Source organism: Cygnus olor, chromosome 12 (genome assembly GCF_009769625.2).
Source record: "Cygnus olor isolate bCygOlo1 chromosome 12, bCygOlo1.pri.v2, whole genome shotgun sequence".
NCBI lineage: Eukaryota > Metazoa > Chordata > Aves > Anseriformes > Anatidae > Cygnus > Cygnus olor.
Window position 1 is genome coordinate 14,077,968 of NC_049180.1, and position 23,899 is coordinate 14,101,866.

General features: G+C 42.2%; 1 protein-coding gene across 3 annotated transcripts; it reads right to left on the minus strand.

Moving 5' to 3' along the window:
- Positions 1-2,326: 2,326 nt before the first annotated feature.
- On the minus strand, positions 2,327-22,467 carry OSGIN1 (oxidative stress induced growth inhibitor 1). 3 transcript variants are annotated; one of them, XM_040570784.1, is made up of 6 exons: positions 22,381-22,467; positions 8,595-8,698; positions 6,292-6,428; positions 5,741-5,932; positions 5,337-5,428; positions 2,327-4,648 (listed from the first exon to the last, which is right to left on the minus strand). In XM_040570784.1, the coding sequence occupies exons 2-6, from the start codon at positions 8,677-8,679 to the stop codon at positions 3,658-3,660; spliced, it is 1,497 nt and encodes a 498-aa protein (XP_040426718.1). In that variant the 5' UTR covers positions 8,680-8,698; positions 22,381-22,467; the 3' UTR covers positions 2,327-3,657. The 3 variants fall into 3 exon arrangements, with proteins under 3 accessions (XP_040426718.1, XP_040426717.1, XP_040426716.1); XM_040570783.1 differs by lacking the exon at positions 22,381-22,467 and adding an exon at positions 21,198-21,306; XM_040570782.1 differs by lacking the exon at positions 22,381-22,467 and adding an exon at positions 12,896-13,027.
- Between the last annotated feature and the right edge of the window lie 1,432 nt (positions 22,468-23,899).

Consider the following 23,899-nt stretch of genomic DNA (forward strand, 5'->3'; position numbering starts at 1 on the left):
TCTACTGAAATAATTTCAATCCATGTATATATATAAGGTGGCTCTTTTTAAAGAAATGAGCCCTTCTAAAAAGCAAAAACTCACAATGAACATGCTCCAACATCTCCTAAGTCCTTCACCAAAGCAAAAAGTCAAAGCAGTAAGTTTGTTAGTACAAAGAAAATTGCACAATGAGGTACCTGGGTTCAGACTTGTACAGTCATTTCTGCCACACCCGCAAGTGTGTTTGTTTAAATCACACCAGCCTTGACTACAAGGGCTCACCAGTACAATTATTAAAAACAAAACAAAACAAAAAAAAATAAACAAAAACCCAACAGTTCTCTTTTTTATCTTGTTGATAAAGTCTTCAAATCCTTGTTTCTGTTCTGGCAACAGAAGTTTCCACTGCTCCTGGTACCAGTGGGTCTCCAGAGCTTGCTCTGCAGATACAAAAGCTGGGGATGGAGCAGGTTGGGGAGGGAACCAAAGGAGGCTGAGCAGCCCCAAAGGACAGAAAATGTGTGCCTGACATTGAGGGCTTTCTGATGCCCTGGGTTTTCTTGAGATCCCCTCTTGGTGGCAACCAGAGGTGTGAATAAAGCCCCAGAAACCTGCTCTATCTGAGCTGAGCAATGAGAGAGCTTCTTGAGGTTTCCCAGCCTGACCTGCTCCAGCCACTGCGGCTGCAGAAGGCTCCTGCTGGGCAGCACAGAGAGGACGCTGAAGGACAAGCAGAGCAGTCTCCAACTTCAAATAACTCACCGAGGTAACCTCCAGGCTGGACTGTGCATGCAGCAATGGAAACAGCACTGAAAGCATTTAGCACCTCGCAAAGCTGTGCCACTGCCGCAGGAGGAGCGCCATGTGCAGGAGGCCCAGGAGGAGACTTTTTTATTTTCTGGTCCTGTCACATGCTGCAGGTCAAGGTTATAATGCACGGATGAAGCCCACACGTAACAAAGCAGCTACCTATTGACTCTCACAGCCAGTGTTTTGGAACAATAATTCATATTTGTCTCCCTGGCTACAGGGAGCTGAATGGCAGCCTGGATTAGCACTGTGCACTCCTGCCCTGACAACTTTTTATGGTTGATGAGTGAACCACTGCTTCACTCACGAGTTCTGCTGCTCTGACAGCCCTCCAGGGCAGAACATAGGATATTTTCTAAGCACCAGTTATGAAAAATCGCTTCCCTTACCAGTCCTACACAGAGCAGGAAAGCCAGCTATTTAAGATGCAGTAACCGAAGTCCCCTGACGTAGGCACTGGCTGCTGCCCTAGATAGGATCTCCCCTGTACAGGGGAAATTAGATCGCAGTAACACAACGCCGGGTACAGGAACAATCAGCATGAGCACTGACTTTGACTCCAGCGATGGGAAGAGCAGCAACTCACTTGAAACCAGCCTGAACTCCCTTATCCCCAGTATGTTCTGATGCCCCTCAATGTTTTTAAGCCGCCCTTTGGCTTTTGTTCTCTGGTTCATTCACTTCTGATGGAGGAATTTGAGACCTGACCACAAATGTTATTTTTAGAAAGGTGAACATTGATTGTTTATTGATTTTTCTTTTTTTCCTAGCAAAGGTGAGCTGCTGGGAAGGAACAGCATAATCCTGGAAGCCCACAGTGCCCTAGCATCGTGAAGGAATGAGTTACAAGGTGAGGAAGATGGGCAGCTTCCCTCATGGCTCAGGAGGACCATGAAGGCACCTCTCCTTTAACTGCAGTAGCATGAGGCAATTAGATTAGCACCATTAAAATAAGTGGTGCTAACATATTTAAATAAAAAATTCTCAAAAAAAAAAAGGTCAAACATTGAATGGGGGGCCCAAAGAAATGGTGGAGTCTCCATCCTGGGAGTCATGGAAAGCTTTCCCTGACGAGGCACTGAGTAACTGTGTCTAACTCCAAACCTCAGCCTGTGTTAGTGGGGTTGAAAGTGAGCCCTTTAAATGTCCCTTCCAATCTAAACAATCATAACTTACTTGACTAGGCCTTGATTTGGGATCTCTCCCAAGAGAAGACACTAGGTAACAGGAAAGATCTGAAATCTCCTCCAAGAACAAATTGCTTGGCAAATAGCTTGCTTTTGTAGCATTGTTTAGCCTCACAAAAAGGGAGAGGATGCTTTAGGGTAGTGTCTACAAAGGTACTCCAACCTGCTGGGCAAAGATACACAGAAAACAAATCCCGTATTGAGCTCTTAGGGAGGGGAATGAGGCAAGGTTCAACGGGCACAAACCACATCCTGATGTCTGCCAGGAAGCTGATGGAGAATAGTTCATTAGATTTTTGTCTTGGTCAGAGATTTAAAGTCAGACTTAAAAACAAACAAGCTGAAAATAAGTCTGAAATCACTTTATTGAAAAACATTTCATACAAGTCAGTGGTAACGACATTCAGGAGTGATACAGCAACACTGCAGACAAGCTCCTTACACATCTCCCTGCACAATTTGAAGAGGATTCTTTTAAGAACAGCCACATACACAGCTTTCCAGAGATACGTGCAGCATCCTGTCACATCAGCAAGTTTCAGTACGACACAAGGAGCAGAGTGTCTTTACATTGAATAAGATTAGCTGTAACTCCTAGGAGAGGTACACAAGGCCTTGTAGGTCTGTTGAGAATGCTGTTGGCAACATAAGGCATCATTTCCACCCATCCCAGCTCATTCAAAACACTGACTGAAAGCCTGTAGGAAGATGCTTTGCTAGAAATTTTTTTTAGAAAGATCAGTATAAAAATCATACTATTTACCATAAACCATCAGAAAGTGACTGTGCCATTTCCCCTTAATACACAACGTTATTAGAAGATGACATTACATTAGAAATTCACACGACAGTACACAACTTATTGCTTCTCTCTGAAATCCTCTGTGCAGCAGAAGCCCCACACAGGACCTCGGCAGAACTTCAGGACAGAGCAGTAGCTCCCCTTCAGTCCTGCTGTCTCTACAGCAGCTGCCAGGAATTTGGCCATCGCATTTTAGGAGTTCGTAAAAAGCTGCAAGATGGCAAACCAGATTTTTGTGAGTCAGTACCATCACTTCCCCAAAGGGAAAAAAAAAATCACAGAAATTTTTTGAATAAAAAGATATTAGATATTACATGTTGCTGGTGTTGTCAGTGAGATAATACAGTTTTGACGCTGTTTCTGTGCCAGTTTATCTGCAGAATACCACTTCTTTCAGTGAATTCTGGTCTAATAAGAACATATAGCTGAGCCACAGGAGCAACCAGAAACAGATTGGCTTGCTTTGTTTCATCACAAACACTGTAAGACTGACAGACTCAGGGCTGTCAGCAGGCTGGCTGGAAATAATTGACTTTGATTGTTTCCCAATTCAATTTTCAGCAACCTGGAAGGTGTCAACATAGAAGAGCAATCACTAACTTGCCCCCCGCCTCTCCAGGCACAAGATTCAATGCCCCTGCTGCCTCCACGCACAGCTGTGCAGGAAAGGAGCTGAATCCCCATGGACTAAAGGTACTGCCATGAGTGAAACCCACTCCAGTTGGTGACTTAATCTTCCCGAATAACTCAGTAACTCTCCACAGAACCTTGGAGAATACCAGGAGTGGGCTTCACATTTGAGGATGTACATATCAGATTCTCTAAGAAAACAGTAGTAACCCATTCAGACACTGTTAGCACAGGGGGGCTTTTTTGTTAGGGGGGATTTTTGTTTGCTTTCTTTAAGAGAGAGCTGGCAGCAGCCAGAGCCCCTCCCTGCACAAAGCGTACAAAGTTATCTCCAGCTAGAGGTCCCAGGGCATAAAGCCCTTTCTCCTGAGTGCATTCATAGGTGAATGGGTCAACATCTATGGGATTCCTCTTGGGATTGACTGGTTGGTCGCTGTCCATTGCCAAATAAATGCCATTATTTGGCAGAAATGAGAGGTTGGGATTTGAACCAGTTAGAACAAGAGCCATGGAAATTTTATAAGCTTTCTGGTAGCCATTCTTGTCTTGAAAGATGCATTTCTTGTCCTTGCCAAAAGATAGTACATGATGTTCAGGTAGGCTAACGTAACACTCATATGGCCCAGCACAAGCAGCTGACTGTTCTTTCATCATCTGATGGACTTTGTGGTATTCAGGATACATCATTTTGGGTAGCTGGTTAAAAATAAGACCTGGATCACTGACTCGCCTCCGGAAAACATGAATTACTGGAATATTGCAGTGGTGAGCAAAGAGAATTGCATCAGCGGCTGTCAAACCAGCACCTACAATCAAGACTGGGTCTGACGTGATACCAATACTGTTGTTCTTCACTGCTTCCTCTAGGGCAGAGAGCTGGTGATGGACATAGGAAAGGTTCTCTCCCTTGACCCCCAGCCAAGTGGGACTATCGTATGTTCCAGTAGCCAAGACTACATTTTCTGCATAGATAGAGAAGGGCTCCTTATCACCTTGGACAGTTTTGACAAATCCATCCACCTGAAAGACCTCCATACCCTCCTCAGTGAAGTTCCAGAGGGAGTCGCTCTTCTGCAGATCTTCCTGCATGTGGTTGGAGATGCCCTCTGCACTCACTTTCCTCACAGAGGTTACAACAGTCCCACATCTAAAGTTCTTCTGCAGCCCTTTCTTCATCACATAATGTTGGTAGTATTGAGCAATGTCTTCTGCTGTGGCTCTGTTGTTTCTAAGGCCTCTGTAATATATTACAAACAAAGGTCAAGCAACAGTTAACTAAGAGCCTGGAATTTCTCCCCTCTTCCACTGAATGTATCCTAGAGCCATCTATCCTGGCACTATCAGAGGAGACTTATCTAGTTTCCCTAACTTCAGCAAAGTTTTTTTCTGGTACATAGAGCTAGCAGTCAAGTCTGCAAGCTGTTGGACAAAGGCAAGTTACTAACATGAATCCCATCCCTAAAAAGTCCCCACCCCTAAAAACACAGTCACTCATTTGTGCCTTCCTCTCATGTGTTTCACTTCTATTCCATTATCAACTCCTTTAAGGTTTCAACTGTTAAACATTGAGAGCAAAAGCACTTGAGAGACTGTGAAGCAGCTCAGATGATTATGCTTGTCATCAGGGACAGCAGTAGTAGACACAGAAGTCAGACACCCATGCCTTTTGCAAATATTTTCAGATGACCTCATGGTCATACTGTGATCATCGTGCCAGTGTGTGTTGAGAAGGACACATGGCAACCAGCACTCCGACTTTATCTGGAGTCACTTAATGCAGAATGGACTTTTGATGGGGAAAGTGACCTTTCTGTCAGCAAAATCATCCATGACAAATGGGCAGTTGCATTCAAGGAGTCCACTCCAGGTTCCCAAATAACCTCTGGACTTTTGAGAAAAAAATTATCAGACCATAGATATCTCACCTTTTCTTTTGCCTTAGCCAGTCTTTGAACTGGAGATCCGGGAGTCCCATCCATTCCCCTCTGCTCAGAGTAACCATAGAGCCCTCAATAGACTGGAACGAGAGAGTTAAACAGCTTTCAGTTATTTAATGTACAAAGTGAAATGTAACTCAAGATTCAATAATGTCTCAGAACATGAGAAGTCAGTGATTTCATCTGATCCACTAGCATGGAAGAAACTATCCATGTTCTCCAAAGAGAACAAACTCTCTTGTTCCCCCTTACCCCTTTTAAACTCATTTCTTCATACACGTAAAATCAAACGTGGATGACCAGCACATTGGAGCACCTTTTGACTCCCCAGTCAACACCTCCGGCTATCCTACAGCATGCAGACCTAAGCAGTTAGGCTTTGATTCACTTACATGCCAGGCACCTCCAGGAGGGTTTCTGCCAAGGACCAGGTGAGGAATGGCTCTGTCAGTCTCGTGCCACCAAGTGAGGACAGATTCTGCTGTTCCACCAAAGTCTGTGTCTGGACGCAGAAGAGTATCAAACAGAAGAGACACAGGGCTGTGGGATCGTCCCTCCAAACCTTCAGACAGATACTCCAAATCCTGAAGAGACACAAATCACATGCTCAAAACGTGTGTCCTGGCAGGCAGCAGATTGCCTGTAACTGCAGCACTTCCAGTTAGTGCTTTTGGTGTTCTGTGAAGTTCATTTACTTGCGTGCAGCCTGCTACTGCCTGAGGACTATCTCGAGGATCTTAGCAATGCAGGCACTTCATACAAGGGAGATTCGGATAAATAGAAGTACTTTGCTTAAGGCTTATTCTGTCTGCATACTTTGAAATTTCTGCCTATGTACTTCGAAACCTCAGATGAGTTCACCACTTGTAATTTACCCCTAGGGTGTTTCACTATAACGATACACTGAAAGCTTCTGCTAAAAAAGTATTTTCTTTAAACAAACCTGGTCCAAAATGGAGACATCTGGAGCCTCTTCTAGTTTCTTCTGAAGAATAGGATGAGGATGAAGAGACTCTCTTTTGAAGTAAGGGGTGTAGCCTGACAGCAAATATGAGAGACAGATTCCTGAAGGTCCATTCCCTAAAAATGGAAAATGGAGGAGATTTTTTAGGCCTGCAGACAGAGCAGCCCTTTAAAAAGTGTTTTTAATATCCAGATCAAATCAAAGTCACTGCTATGCATACAGGAGATTTTCTATTGTCAGAATAGCAGTGACTGACCTATTGGATGCAGTTGGGGAAATCATTTTACCCTTGTGTCCCCTTTTACTCCTGAATTACATACATTTGCATTGCAAGGTTATGAATTTGCTTACACAAGCCACAGGCTAACCTCACCTGAAGGTTGAGGTCTCTGTCCTACTGACAAACTGTGTTACTGCTCATCAACTTCTTTAAAGGTCTGGAAACTGGTCACATGGTCACAGCTGGGCCTCAGCTGTCTTAGATATACATTTCCCATCTGTGTAGAGTGGTTCACTGTGCACAGGATATACAGGATGTCCAGAAAACAGTGACCAAAACAGCTCTGTTCTGTACAGTATGAAAAGCTGTATAATAAGGGATAGCTGGCAATAGTGGTTTGACTGACCACGTGAGGACACTTTCAGATTGGAACCAGCTCTACCATGGTACTGCAGGCAGTGTGTTAAGGAAGAAAAGTCTCTCTGCCATGCCAAGACAGCCCCTCAGAATACAGCACTTTGAACAGACTGCTGGAGAGCTGAAATCCTCTTGCCAGCCACTCGACAGACAGTGGAAAGACTTGATCTGTGCAACTGAAGCCCAGCAAGAGTAGCCTGTGGAAAGATTTCACATGGCCATTCTCCAGTATGTTTAGTATTTTACAGTGTCTGCATAACTAGCCGTCAGCCTCTCTGGCTCAGCTTTGCTGCTTGCTGTGTGACTAACCACCATTACATAATGCAGTGACGATGTTGGGGAGGAGAGCTGAAGTGACAGAGCAGCCTGCAGCAGGTTGTGTTGACACAGTGCCCGTGCTGCGTGCGTGAATCACTGGAGCAAAGGCCACTTGGGGCATTTGAGATAGAGGGAGGCTCGGGCTGGAAAGCTAACAACGAGCTGAGCTATGTGAAGGGCAGCATGTGCCACAACTGGGGACAAAGTCTGCTGTACTGAGTGAGGACCAGCAGCTGTGGGTCAGTGTTTGGAATATTCCACTCACAGGAAGGTTTTCCAAAACCCACGGAAATTAAACAAAAACTAAGCTGCAGCTGCAGTAGAACATAACGCTTTTGAACTTACTCCCTTGCTTTGGGATGTACGAGGAGGTTCCTGAACTGAGCTTAAGCACCCAAGTGCACAACACTGAGCAATTGATGCAGAGAATTTACTTTCTGAACCACAGTTAAGTTTGACATGGATGGTCACAAGCAGAGCTGCCTATTCCAGAAAGCACCTGCTTCCGTGAGGCTGCCAGTGCAGCAGCAGGAGCCTATGGGCTTCCCAGAGAGGGCTCTGGGGAAGCAACTGGAACCTGTATGTAATGTCCAGCTGCAGTGAAACAGCTGTGCTGCTTCAGTCCGACAGCCTGCCCATCCTGCACATCTTCACACCAGTGCTTCAGAGGCTTTAGGGACATCTCCACACTGGGTCCATGTTTAGACATTCTAGAGACCTCCCCTCTCACAAGGGACATAGTAAAGTTACTACATAACCTGCTTTCTAAACTGGTGAAAAGACACTGCTTTCTACCATTCTATTCAATTCTGCATAAAGTCAACGTACCTGACTTATACATGCCAAGAGATTTCTCATGCATTTAAAAAAAAAAAAAATTCTATGAAAAGTTTCCAGAAACATTAACAGCATCTGGAGCACTTCCTAAGTAAATCAGGCAGAACACAAAAGATCACACTCATCCCTCAAATCAAGCACTACAGAACATTAATCAACTTTCTGTGAAATTATTATCTCAGCGGAATGGTTGCTAACCCTTCTAAACACCCAACAGAAAAACCAGACCCACTGAACTCATGTCCAAAAGGCTACTTTTTCCTTTTCTTTTTGTTTTTAAAAAAGGGTGTGTTTCAGGTTATTGAATAGCTGGTTCCCTACTTCCTACCATTCATTTTTGGTACTACAGGAAGTTTGACTGTCAGGCAAAGGAGGCAGAAATATTAGCCAGGGATTTCTGGTTTGAGTATCCAACACACGGAACAAAAGCTGAAGACAGCAAGTCCAAAGCAACAACAGCATCAGAGAACGTAGACAGGAGAAAACTTACCTATGATCACCACGGGAAGCAGCTTGAACCCACTCTTTTTCTGATGCCTGTTCAATATTGAATACATCTTCCTGTCTGAAAGCATTTAGGCCCAGGAATCAAACCTGTTAAAACAGAAGTTCTGAAACACTTGCTTGACAAAATTACATTATTGTCTATAGCCCACAGAAGGGGGCTGATCCAAATTATCTCCTTGCACTGTACACCGTCACATTATAGTTCCACCCTCAGGACAGGCCTACTCTTCTTTTCACCCTTTTCCCTCCCTAGAAGCTGAAGGATGATTCCCTGATTATATCACAGGAAAAGGAGAGGGCCCTTATCTTTCCCTACCACACATGAGTTTCGGTCCCTTCAGAACAGCTGGCAACATCAGTAACCCTTCGACTACAGTAACTGACATGTTGCAGCTTGCCAAAAAAAAAAAAAATTATCATGAACCCATTTGTATGTGCTTTTTATTCTGTAAAGTAGCTTGTGCATTTATTATGAGGGTAAGCAAATCTCACTCAAGACTTCTGCCCAAAGGCTGGAAATCTCTTGGCTGCATTTTCAAACACGTGCTGCTCAACGCCTAGAGGGCTTTTTGGGAAGTGCTAATGCGGTTCCTGAACCTGAGGATGCCCTCTTTACTCATCTTCCAGAACACAGAGTTCTAAGTTTGAATAAGTAAATAGCAACAATTCTTTAAACAAAATATGTAACATTATCTTGGAGGCTAAGTTGTCATTAGAGTGGAACCTACAAAACACCTGATTTTGTCATGCAAATATTCAATGAGGAGTGAATCAAAGGTTTGTTGTGATTTTGTTCTTGGTGGTTTTCTTTTTTTGTTGTTTTTTCCATTCCTGCAGGGATCCCACCATGTTAAATAACTACTTCAGTTTTCCAGGGAATTAAACTACACTGTCACCAGTCCATGGAAGTCAAAAGTTACTTCTACCACAGTAAAATGGAGATTTTCAAAACCTACCAGAAGCTTTTATGTTATTCTACAGAGAATACTGCCTTGAGAAATATTATTCTCAGTTGGGAAAGTTAAGTCAGAATCCACTGAATGGTACGACTTTGTTCAGCAGGGCATGCTCTCCACACCCTTTCCAAGCACAGCAAGATATTTGGCAAGCGCACTGCACACTCCCATAAGGTCTGGCACATCACTGCCTCTGACACAAGTAGCGCAGCAGATGCCATCCTACGAGCGCAATGCTCCCCCTTTAAGCCTGACATTTATATCCCCAGCAGCTACGTTAATGCCGTAAGACCCCGGTGACTGAATGAGCAGGCAGGACCACAGTTAAATTTAGGATTTGAAGAATCCCAGGCTTCAGTAGGAGACTTGTGAGTGCATTTGCCTGCAAGGATGTGACAACTCCTTTGTGCACCAAGACAAAGGTGACTGAGAACTGCTTCAAGAGCACTGGGTTCATTTAAGTAGAGAGGCACTTAATAAGGCCTACATGTGGAATTTAAAACTAGCAGCTTTGTCGAAAGTGTGTATCACAGTTTAGTAACACCTACTAGTTGCCTACTACCACTTCACTAAGTCTTTCTCATGTGTTTTGCCTGAACCACATAAAAGACATAATAGCCATGTCTTTAATTCAAGTCATTTCAGGCATCTAACTTTAAAGGGAGTTGGAAACTTCATTTCCCAGCTTAGCTGTGACCCAAAGGTAGATGCATATGGAAGAGTTCGTCTTCTGAGTATATGTTGCATCCATGTGAAGGCAGGCATCCACCCCTTAAGGCATACTTACCCCAACCCCAGTAGTGGCAGGAGCCCAGCCTAACTGGCCAAGTATTTCCCCAGCCTTCTGGGGTAAGTTCTGCCATATGAGCCAAAACCTGCACTACCATCAGCAGATTGCGGTGTAAATCTGCCTGCAAATAGTTCCCCACCACAAAGCTCCAGAATTCAGCACGAGCACCCTTGATGTCCTGAGACACCAAAGGGACAGGATACCAGTGTGACCAGTAAGGTACCCACTCAAACCAGCATAAATCACAGTACTTATCTTACCTTTCCATGGTAACAAATAATTCCCTCTCCACAGCTGCACTACATAAGACAAGTTTTTTTTAATTTTTCCCAACATCTTTTATCTCTGTGAAACTACTGGGAACCTGAAAGGAAGAAGGAAGATCTCTGGAAGGGCTCTTCCAGGTTTCTGCTCCATAGCAGTCTGCAGCAGCACGCACGGGAAGTCTGCACACACGCTGCAGGCAGCGGTAACCCAGCAACATCCGTGGGATTTTTGCTGGAAGCAAGGGCTGCTGAGCCAACCCAATCCTGCACAAGGCAACAGGTCCAGGAGAGCAAAGCCAATACAAGAGAGAACAAGCCCGCAAGCCTGTTCGTAAGACCTGGGCACAAGGTCGTGCTGTTGCATGCCAGTGCTTTCCTGGGGGATCCCAAAGGGGACAAAAAAGGCACAAGGTGGTAGAAGTCAGTCTGGAAGCCTTGTTTGCAGTGCAGGAAGGTTGCCTTGGCTCCCGGCCACTGCTCCATGCCACCCTACCCCACCCAGATAGAGTACAAAGCCAGCAGCCTCAGGCTCAGCGATAACTCCCCTCATTTCACCCTCCTCCTCCGTTCTGTACCTTTTGATGCATGAAAAGGGAGCATTCACTGCAATTAAACCAAACTGTAATGGCTAGAGGAACACAATTGTTGTTCTGAGAAAATTCTTAGTCCTGTGCACATACATGACACTTTTTAGCCATGGTTTTACTCAAGATCTGGGTTCACAAAACCCCATTCTGACCATTTCAATGCTACATGCTTTGTTTCCCCAAGTTTTGACACCAGACAATTCTATCAACACAAGACTACCTGTCAGATGCTTCTGTTTATCCTAGCACGTCTCTATAAATGAAAAGCCCCATCCACATCCCAAAGCTGGCATTTCTATAATTTGTAATTAATTAATCTACTGCTTAGGAGAAAATGAACCAGATGCTGAACCTGTTAACAGCTATTCCCATCCTGTAGGCTAGCTGTTTGACTTCCGGTGGCAAAACTGTGCTCAAAGTGTCACAGGCTTTTCAGTTTCAGGCCAAGTGTTCACTTTCCCTGACATTATAAGTAAAAGGGGATTATTTTTTCAGTTTCAGAATCAAGAGATTACATACACCTCAATCACCATACAGTTAATTCAGTGCAGCAGGTGAAAGCCTGTTCTTGCAGAGACTACTGGAAAGCGTACAGAACGCTGAAGTTCATTTCACATTCAGAGAGAGGCGGTTAACTAAATGCAACAAGAGAAAGCCTGAACTAGGATGGAACCGAAGACTCATCTCCTCATGCTTCTTTCACGTACGGTAGGCTGCTGGGCACTCACGTTTAGTCAGTTTAGTGACATTGATCACTGTTTTGGCTCCTGCTTCAGGTTTCCTACTTTAAATGGTTGTATCTTTCCTCCTCTTAATTTGAGAGCACGCTGCAAGCTCCACAATTCATCTCCTTGCTGCTTCCAAGCATTTCAGCATTGATGTGATGTTACATAATCGTTCTGGCTTGGAAAAACACCCAGCTCATCCTGGACCAGACTCTGCATACCTTCCCGACACAGCCTTAAGCCTGGAGGGACTATAACTCACAAAGCTGGTCAGTATGGCCCCTAGTGGCTCCAGGCTGCACAATTGAAATAGGTTTTAAGCAAGCAGAAAAAAAAGCAAAGATGAATTAACAAGGCAATGAAACTAAATCATCTTTAGTAGAAGTAAAAGGCCAAGTTACATCAGCCATTTGCAAGCAGCTCTCCCTAGAACATCAGTGGGACTTTTGCTCAAGTAAGGACCACTAAGCAGGGCCTCTATAGCACATGGGGAGAGTTCAAAAGAGCAGTGCAGTTAGCACATAAATAATGGAAGAGACTGAAAGTGCTACTGTGACACTTCGGTTTAAACAAGAACAATGCTAATGTAGAAATGCAACAGTTTCCTTCAGCTTGATTTCTTCATCAACCCATCCACTTCATCAGCAGCTATTTAAACTTAATTCATTAGTGCTTTTAAGAAACAGAAATCCTAATAGTTTTTGAAGTTTACACTTTCCCAATAGCTTTTAAATTGTTCACTTTCCCACAGGTTTCAGGAGTTTTTTTCCCACCACTTGTGCTATCACTCTCATATGCAAAGCCAGAGTACCCCATAAAAACAATGTCTGTGGAAAAATTCAACTTTATGGTACATAAAAATAGTACCTCTTTCTACAAACACCCCTGTGATATTCTGAAAGCAATGTTACAATATGCAGGACAAACAGAACTCTCTATATTCACTTACAGCCTTCTTACCTTTAGCAGCAGGTCTGATGAGAAGTGAGATCTTTCTGAAAATGCCTGTACAGCCAGGAAAGCCAGACAGACTCCAAGCCTTGAATACTGCCTCTGCTCTAAGACAGCTGCTTAAATATAGTAGGCTACCAGCACTAAATGAGAGGTGGAGCCGAAATGAATGGAGGCGGAGCAAGGAAAATACTTATAAGCATGAGTCAGCAGGAATAGTTCCCTTCCCAGCTTGTGAATGAATGATGCAGAGTAACTTTCCTTAGTGATGTTAAGCTGACTCTATGACCACAGGAAAGGCAGGTTTATAGGAGCCATGTATGGTGGAAACACTACAATGAACAAATGCACTCATTTTTAATCTTCAGGGCAAATTAAAACCTGACATTTCATAAAATGCGACACTTCCTATGGCAGAACTGGGTTTTTCCTTTATAGCAAAAAAAGAAAGTTGATACAGTGGTAGCTCATGGAGGGAACAGGAGTGATAGGATACCACTGAGTGCTTGCTTTAGAACTAGAAAGAAATGGAAAGAACTTCTGCGATTACTTTCTTCCCACTTTGGACAATGTTTGAGGTTTTAGTTTCACCTTATCAACACAAAGCAGTTAACACACCTGGGGACATGTATGAGACCCCTGAGAGCACTGGCAGAGCAGGGTGTCTCTGTAGTGGTCCTGTCACCTGGATGGCTGTGCTCAGAAGTGTAAGGTCACTCAGAGCCACCAGGCACTACTGTATTCAGTCACACCAACCAAAGTCAAGGAGATTAAATGGCACAGTAAATTCCTTACTCAATTCCTTCTACTTTTCCCATTTTTCTCTAGTATTTAATGTCATAATGCATTTCCTGTATCAGACAGTTTCTAAATAGCAGTTATCCTCCCTCCAAGGTTTTTAGTGGAAATAAAATTACAACCAAGTTAACTTCATCAGCATCTCTGGGGAACCTGATCCTACGTACTGCCAATCATCAACTTCCCACAGGGTTGTTCATCTTTCTTTCTTTTGTGCTAACGTCCATGGGAAGAAAAAAAGCCAGCTGCTGACAGGACCAGGACAAGAAGAACTTGAACTGGACACACAAGAGACCTTGCTGTAAATTGTGGTGTGGTAAAAATCCAGCTGCAAATTACCATCTTGAAAGCAAAATAGAATTGCTTAAGTTCTTCTAGTTCAAAGAAAACAAGTTTAGAGACTAGATCTTATTCTAAGGATCCCTATCTGTCAGTGGCTCTTAAAATCAGGAGTCACTGCTTAGCTCTACACAGTATTAAAACTGTATCACCTTATAGAATTCAAAATTCATTTCACACTCAACACATACTGAGCTTAAGTATAAAGTGCTAAATAAGGACAGACATGCAAGAGTTGTTTATTCAACAGAAGAGTATCTCCTGTTCTTGGTCCTCCAACCATGACCTCTTCTATACAGAAATCCCTAATCATAACTTTTATTTTTCATGTAATCATGGGAATTAAATTGCCTTACTTCTAAGAAGTTTCTCCTATACCTTGTAGATATATTGGGCCTGAAAATATAGAGCTCAGGTGTGTATATTTTTTCCTTCAGTGAAATATTCTTATAAACCTGCTGCATAATAGCAGTAAAATGACTAAGACAGCCTCCTGAGTAAAACTACGACAAAGGCTACAAAGCCACAACATACTAGGATTTTCATCCAAGGCATCTTACTCAGTTCAGTGGAATAATCAAGCTCGCTAAATTTGAAGTACAAATTAAACACGTTTGTGCTGAAGTAGGTAGCTCACTTCAAGTAGTAAGTACTGTGTATCTTCATCTCTGAGACCATCTATTTTGAAGCTATGATCTCCAGGGAGCCAGAAGGACTACTGGTACTCAGCTAAGAGGTACTTTCAACAATGTGATACAAGAGATGAAAACAGCTCTTGAGAAAATTCTACGCTCTCAAGACCCACATCAAAGTAGGACAGAGTGCAATCTATTTTCATTACACCAGAATCACATTTTTAATAAATACAAAACCATTGTTTCATTTAAATTTTAACCAAATGATCCCTCTAGAAATTCAAATCACTAAATCCATATGTCAAAATGAAGGGGGTTTTTATTGTTTTTAAGGTCTCTTTCAAGTTGTCTGGGCCTTTATCCAAGGTAATATTTTCACAGTGCACTTATGTAACTCATACTGATTTTTTGACATGAGCAAAGGCTTTCAGATGTATTACCTAGATATATATTCATTGGCTGGTAACAAATGTGATCAGTATCAGTCAAGAAAAATTAAACTTCCAGAGAAACTAAGGCATTTGCTTGGTTAGGTGACTTAAAACTGTCCTGTTAGTAGGTTTTTCAAAAGCTATCTTTAATATAATGCAGTATCGCACGTCAAACATTTTAGAAGAAAGATGTTCCAGTCAACACTTGCCCATGGCATAGACACAATAGGAAACCATACGATGGCTTGGCAGGCTTTATCAACAGTAAAAACAGGAATACTTCTTACGTGTACACATCTGCAGAAATAAAAATTGACCTCTGTGTACAAGATGAGGTCCTCTTTTAATTTCCCACTAGGTTTAGGAAAATTAGAATCTCTTTAATATTACCACTGTGCAAGAAAGGCCAGGATGTCTTTTCAAAGCCACCAGTTCTACCTCATTGTTGCACACAGTAGAGTTCTTCACAGGAATGTGTTCAAATATGACATTTCACTGTCCTTTATTTGCTTGCACAATAAGACCATTAAATCTAGCAAGTTGGAGACTTTTTTTTATATAACTATCCTAACAAACATCATATAGCCTATGTATCAATGTTTCTGTTTCTCCTTGTGTACTTTGTTCGGAAACAAATAATTCGACCTCATGCACTGTCTGCTCAAACTTTCCAGAAGAGGAAGTAATTGTGTAATCTGTATCTCACCTGGCAGCCAGCCTCTGACCGACAAAGGTATGCGATTCAGTTGTCTTTTCTTCCTGATTCACTGCAAGCAGTATCATCCAGATTAATAAGTGCCCAAGAATTAAGTTTACATAAGGGTCTCCAGCATGGCTTTGCATTAGCTCTATTCATAAGCTGTCTATGAGTACGTACTCACCAGTGGTACTAACTCCTTTGCACAAACTGACAAACATTTGGTGCACAGACTTAGAGGTCTTTAGAGGGCTTCAGATTTTTCCAGGGAAAAACCTCTTCCAAGCTGCTAGTCTGTAGTCTCTTTCACTGAGGTGCATTGCACTCTAACCAGCTGAGATATGAGGATTTCATATCTCTGTATCACAAGGTACAAGTAGATTTGTCAGAAAAGTAGAAACTCAAAGCTAATTTTGCACGGGCTTCTCTTTTTCCGTTTCAAAAAATAAAATAGTAAAGCTTAGCTTCTAGCAAACAATCCAGGAAACACTAATCCAGATTAAAACGTGAAGTGATCTAGCAAGAGCAATATAATGCTTATGCCACACTTTGTGGAAAGCTTCTAAAAGTCATTTTTTGGAAAAGAGGACTCATGACATTACAAATTGCCTTCAGATAATGTAAAGGATCAATTCCACCTTCCCTTGTACTGGCAGAAACACAGGACACAGCAGTAGAGAGCTACATTTGCTTTCATATCAACAAGCCTTGAGCATACTTTAACAGCAGCAAGGCAAACCATTCCCTATCGATGTGCAGAGGGGAATTCAGAACACACCACCTCATGTATCAATCCCAACCGGAGAAGGTTTGGGGCTGCAGAAAAGAGTGACAGACTTCACTGGTAGCCACTCACTTCACCTTCAAGTCATACCCTATAGTTCACAGTATTGGCAATCCTGGGTGCATTTGTTGCCAAGGTCTATTTGTTTTCCTTTTGGTCAGCCACGATACAGTTCCCAGAAGTTAAACAAGTCAATATCATGTTTTACCAAGGTAAAATCTGAAGAATATGCCGAAAAGCATGGACAGACTGTAGCACTGTTCAGGACGAACATTTTGCACCTGAACCATTCCCCATTGCAAGAAATTTCCTTCTGTCAAGAGACTCAACACCTCATGTCACTGAGAAGTTATACCCACCCATATCCTACCTGTGAAACCTGTCAGATAGCCCTGTTTCTGCTGTCTTCTCATCCAGGGGAAGCATAAAGAACAATGCCTCCCCAGTGTCAGAATTCATTGCTCTTACCCGTGATCCTGACAGCTCACTTGTGACACTTGTCGCTGTTCTTCTCACACCCATCCTCTCCACCAGCCAGATGTTAAGGTACACCATTATGCCGTGCCAATTTATCACAGCACACTGCATTGTTTCATACATTACAACTTCACATTCTGCTGGGTGTTAATAATCAGAGGAACACTCCCAGTATGATCCTGTGGGCCACACTAGTACTTTGACACAGTTATTTCTTTCAATTACAACAAAAATAAATAAATTCTGCATGTTTTCTGTTTAGGGGAACTTTCTAAGTGCTTCAGTACCTCCCACCAGTTCCTCTAGTGCAGATGATTTAATCTAAGGCAAAGTCTCACATAAGCACTAAAACATTTGACCAAGTATTTCAGTTCTATATGATCTCTGTTCAGAATCCGAAATCCAGCTTTGCTGCTGCCAAAATGATCTCCACCTTTTTACACAGGCAAGTTTCCACTTACATAACCGTATGTTAACTTATCCACCAAAATTAGAACCTATATATTTAATGAAAATAAATGGTTCAAAATCAACACTGAAATATTTTACTTGCCTATTTTTTTAAGCTCCAGTCAAACAAAACCCACATTTGGCACCAACACCACAACATGGACCCCAGTTTGGAACTTTAAAAAATCATGTCAGCAAGATGTTCCCTAAAGATGTCCTGGTGCTCTCCAAATCAGAAGGGGCAGGCTGTGGCCACACCACTTCTGACAGCAACTGGATCCCTGAAGTGCACTGCTTTGCTAAATGACTAGAGTAAGGAAGCCTTGAGGAAGCCAAAGGATTGCTGGGCTTGAGAGAAAAAAAAAAAAAAAAAAAAAAAAAAAAAAACAGCTTAGGAAACTTTGCAAGTGAGAGACTGAGTTCTGCTCATGACTTCCCACATGTTTGTGCATTCACATGGCTTCCTCTAAAGAAAAATTTGGCCCAGAGCTTGTGTCCTGCTTTCCTGTGTCCCTGCCAAGGCCACATGTGTCCCGTGTTCATACTTTTTTTTCGGCATTTAGGCAGCTGCATCCAAGAGGAGAGAAGTAAAGGTTCACCCCATTCACTTGTTATTCAAAAGGACATTGACCTCCCAGTCTGATAAATGATTGAAATGTGGTTTTTTTAGTGCCCTTGAACACTGAGGAAAATATAGAACAAAACCTTATATTTTGCTGGAACTATTCTAAAAAAATAATGACTTTTGTTTTCTCCCACCCTCAGCTCATTACCTTGAAGTCATTCTCTCCCTGTCTGTTCTCAGAGGGTGGTCTTCCTAAAACCATGAGGTCAAAGCAAAGATTTTCACCAATCTTCACTGACCAGAGGCATCCACCACTTCCACCAATGCCTCTTAAAAATCTGTTAAGAAATAAACTTGGGGAAGTGAGAACCAATCATACCACCCAGGAGGACTATGGAGCTCCACTGCATTCACGCAGCTGTATCGTCAGCTAATCTGCAGTAAAACCTTGTATGGGCACTCCAGTGCTGACTGAGAATGCCTTATTGGGAGATCTTGTACATCTTCTCTATCCAAGCTAACTAAGGGAGCAATAATGGAGAGTGTTAGCAGAGACCTAGCTAGTCCATATAAACTCCCTGAAAAATACATTCCTATTACATATAAAGTAGCCTACTATACTGTGAAATAGCAGCAGGTATCTCACAAAAATACAGTCACTGAGTTCACATACAAAGTGTCCATGCAGAGAAGGAGATGGCTGCACATGCATTTTTCCTGGCCCACCTTATAAAAGGGGCCAGGGTCACTGTCCCCTCCTCAGATCAGTGTATGGGGATAATGGCCAAATCCAGCGCGCTTTGTACTTGCCAGCACATAAGCTTCCTTTCAAAAACTAGTATGATGCAAAGAGGTGCAGTCCTTTGGCCTTTGGCTCAAGGGGCTATGGCCATGCATGTTTCCCAGGACCAGGCCTTTGCATGTTCCTTGTTCTCCAGGTACAGGACGCAGAGGAAAGCTCAGCACACATTCACTGCACTCAGGCCTCCACAATGATCTCAACATTGATGTGGTTTTGGGGAAAAAGTAAAGTTGTGCACTTTCACTTCTAACAAACAGCAGCTATGACCTAGTCAAAGATTAAACTGCAAAGGAACCTGGTAGGGAATTTTCCTCTTCTTATCTTAATGTCAATATAATCATAAATATTTACAAGAGTTCAGGATAAGAGAATGATCTGAAGACATAGCCTCTAACTTCTACAGTCCTATAGTCAGTGTTCAGCTATGTTTTATCTATCTATACTGGCACTTGGCAACTAATAGCTTAATAAAATAACTGCTGCATTATATTATGATGTGCCAGACTGAGCAACTTGGAAAGCAAATGCCCCAAAGCACAAAATATCCCACAGAAGCTAACATTCATGATTTCCTTACTGGAATAACCAACAGAGAAGAACCCTCAAAGTACAGGGGATACAGATGCAGCCCGTGAGCACTGGGCATCTTTGCTGTACATTTTCTCTTAAGGCAAAAACAATGATTATCAAATACAAGTGGGCAATTCAGAACTGGAAAAGGAGCGTGTATTAAAATGCATTTAACTCCATTACACAGTTCATAAACAGGGCTGCAGAAAGCCTTCAAAGATTCTTGGATTTGTTTCTTTGCCACTGCTTAAGCCATTCTGTAGTTCTTTAGCCTGGCTTAATAAAATTCTTACCAACATCAAGAGTCTTTATCAACATCAAGAATTACTTAAGACAAAGAATTTAGTAGCTTTCCTGAAGGGCTTAGAAATGTGCACAGCTAAGGTTATCCAGAGCTAATATAGCCAACATCATAGGTTTCCATAAACTAAAATAAGCATTTCTGCAGCAGAACACACCAGTCTTTAGCTGTGGGGGATTAGAAGAGGACTGTGCTAGAGTTATCCCACAACTGCCTAGCCTCAGGGTTTATTTTCCTCATCCTCTAAAGCAGCTGATACTGGCGCATAGGTTGAAGCTGGTCAGATCCAGTTCACTAATTCTGATGTTCCTGACTTGCAGCATTTTCCTTCCCCTGTAACTTTCTAAAAGTCTGAGGGAAATTCAAAGAGCTTTTAGCATGCAAGCCCCTTCCTTTAAACAGGGCTTTGAGGCAAACTGAAAGATCAGCTGAAGTGATGCACTCAAATTAAGTTTTAGACCCCAATTTCCCTCTTTCAATAGCACCACTTGCTGCAACACTGACTGCCAGGAGTGAAATTTAAAGTCCATTGGAACTGCTCTGCATAAAACTGGATGAACCAGTATCTTTTCCAAAGAGAATCTTATCACTTAGTCACAGTATAACAGTAATGCATTAAAGTGTAACAAAAATATTTCATAGGTCAAGGCTTCTCACTGTAATTGACAGCTCTCTCTAGACCAGTTTAAGGAAGCTGGAACGTGAAAGGAGCTACCATTTGCTGTAAAATAGCATGTGCTGTTTTGAAATACCTGCATGTATTTTGGAATCATTTCTGTGCTTTAGAAACATGAAATATCCACTATGAACTCTGAAAAGATTTGGCATAGTGAATTTGCAGGAAAAAAGGCAGGATTACTGCACAAGAATAAAGTTATTCAGTAACTAATTCCCCAATGCATGTGTGTTAGAAATACTTAGTGATCTGTGTAATTCCACATTTATCTGATAGTCATCCATTTCCACATATGTCAAAGCTCAACACTGAGCATAAGTCAATGAAAAAAACAAGCTGCTGTAGCAAGAATTATCTATGTATATATTTAGCACCTAGCAGAATGTGAACCACAATCCCCTAAATATCTCATTGAAGTTGTTTTCCTAGGAGATCTCAATAAAGGTATTCTTGTTTCTCCTCCAAAGCTATTTTACTTTTTCTTTTTTACTTTTACTTACTAGAGATGAGACACTCTAGATTAGTCCTACACCCTTGCAAATAATGATTCTATACGGAAAATAACTTATTTATGATCCACTCATATTTTTGTCAGCTGCCTGACTGGCTGCAGCATGCCCCAATTTTTCTTTTTGTCTACAGAGAAATTGCCCCAAGCAGGCATGAAATGGAGGTATTTCTGATTCCCCAGTCAATATTTATCTTGATTGTGAAAACGCTAAGTTTGAATCATTGAGTAAAACCTCTACCAAAAAAACTGAACCCTGTAATTAGGTGACCCCTTACCTCGAGGCTGAAGCCATGCAGCATTGAAGCACCTGACTTGCACTGTTCAACAAAGCAGACTGATAACGTGCTCAGTAGGGCAGAGGGATGTGGCATGGGGGCAGAATGGCGTGGCACCAAGATGACCAGTAGCACAGGCTATCAGTTTGATATCAGTTCCCTGGGAGCACTGACCAGTGTTTTATCTAAAGCTTTCTTTTGCACTCCTGACACTCTGAAGGTTAACCTTCAAGGTTATCATTAGTAACCACAGATCAAGTAACGGGCAGCTTATGTCCCATCACTGCCACCTTAGCTAGCTGTGCCTGAATACATGTGAGTTATCAAGAGGTAACAAAGCCAGACTGACCCGAGGGCCCAACCAGCCTAGTATCCCAGCCTCAGCATCAGGCATTACCTGACACCTACTGAAGATAAAGAATGAGACAAGCATGTGATGCTTGTCTTTTATCTTCCCTTGCCTTCAACTATTTGCAGCTGAGACAACCAGCTGAAACCTGATGAACTTTGTTCACTTCCTAGCCCCTTTCTTCAGGTTATTTTCATCTGGCTCCTAGTAATTTCACATGGCCTATACTCCTTGTATCAGAAGGGAGATTACACAACTGATCCCTCTCTATGCCACTCAGCTCTACAGACTTTATTATATTCCTCTCAGTTTTCTGACTTATTCCCAACACAGAAGCTGTTCTATACCTTATATCAACCTGATTGCTTCCTGGAGACTTTTTCTAGATCTGTCATATCCTGACATGAAAGAAAGAGCACATCACATAGTGGTACTCTAGGCATAGATGAGCCCTAGGGTTACGCAGCCGCCTTCTGGTTTGGCCTCCATCCTTTCCTAGCACTTGATTTGCTTTGCTACCAGCAAGCACTGAGCTGGTGTTTCCATAGGACTATCTACCATGACCTCAGATTCAAGTTCAAGCTAGCTCTGACTGAGCTTACTTACCTGGATTTGTGCCATAGTGTGAGACATCACATAGGAATTGTGCAAAAGTATGAAGTAATATGATAATATAAAAGAAGCGTACAGCTTGTTCTTCAAACCAATGCAGTCACCCATATGCCTGATAAAAAACAGAGTGGAAAGCCTTGGAGACTTTCTGGATCCTTCTTGTTCACAAAGAAACCTCAACAAAATTGAAAGGCTAGTGTGTGGGAGGAAGCATGTTCTCACCTTAAACCTCAAGAGGGAGGTGGCCTTAGGTAAACACAGCAGAAAAGCCCAGAGAGCTCATACTGCACTCCATCCCCTGGTCTGATCTTAATCTGCTCTCCTTCTCTCACCTGGAATAAAGCAGACAGTAAGAAGAGCTTATGCAAGGTCACTCCTAGGTTTGCATCAGTGGCTGTTGTTTATGCACATTTGAAAGAGATGAAGCACATAAACATCCAGTGAATGTACTGAACCCTGAGCTTATCCAGAATAGACACAATAGATATTAAGCAGCACCAAGGTAACACACAGGACCTCTGAAATACTCCCTACCCTTGCTGCAACTGGTAAAATGCAGCCAAAGCTGTCGAGCCTGAGAGTGCCAAATCTTCCACATCTGCTGCCAACACTACAGCTGACATGCTGCAGTTAATGTTAAATGTTAATCCCATTTTGTATGCAGGCTCCCTAGAAAAGTAGTCTTTTCTGATGACCTTCCTTTGAGTTTTGCTTCTCCATTTCAAGCCAACAATGACAACATATGGCTAAGTCACTGGGGTTCTGCATCAGTCTCCACCTATTGCCTTTTATCATGTCTTCCATTGTGGACTACATTATATTTTCCTTCTTCGCTCCTTACAGTCTTTCCCTACCTTCTTCTCGCCTCTATGAAGCCCACTGAGCTACATTAAAGGCTTTTCTGCTTGTGACCATGGAAAAAGGGCCAGCCAGACACATATATAAATGTCTCAGCAGCAAAAATAAGCCCTGTGGCAGTTGTCAACTTGTTTGTGTTTGATATCCCTGATATGGAACACTATAACAGAAGCCTTAATTCCCAGATTTTTGGTGCCCAGCATAAAATTGCATTACAAAGTCAGTGCCTGTGAAAATCAAGTTGCACACCCTGCCATCAGCATGTCCAGTGGTGGTTAGGAGTTCAGCTTCTGGCCCAGAATCACTCCAGAGTGTTGACTGGCTCTGCAAAAATGCATCTCTAAACCACAGTTGAGACTTAAAGTTTCACCAGAGGCTTTTTATTTGTAGTAGAAAAGGATTAAGACTCCAGAGTTGAGAAATGAAATTCTCGGCAAGTGTTTCCCACTGAAAATACCATTGAGAGAATTTATAAATTCAGTGGAAAATATGCAACAATTTCAGATACATCCAAATATTATGATATTTTAACACTAAAATAACTTTTTTTTTTTTTTTTTTTACTTCTAAGTGATTTTAACAAAAAATGCTAAGCATTTAAACTTAGAATTAAAAAGCAAGGAAATATGCTTTGTTTCTAAAAGGAACTTTCATTTTCTCAGATCTTTTAACAAAACCACTACCATTAGTGTACATAAATATATCTGACACTTTATATTTTATATATTTAACTGTTCAAACCAGCCTATGAATATAAATATCAACTATGAGCACAGCTATAGAAAATAAAAAAGTGCACTTCAAAGAAGCTTTGCAAAGTAACAAGAACAACCACTATCAATCTTGAAAAGTTATCTTGAATTACATTCCTTTTCTGCTTTAA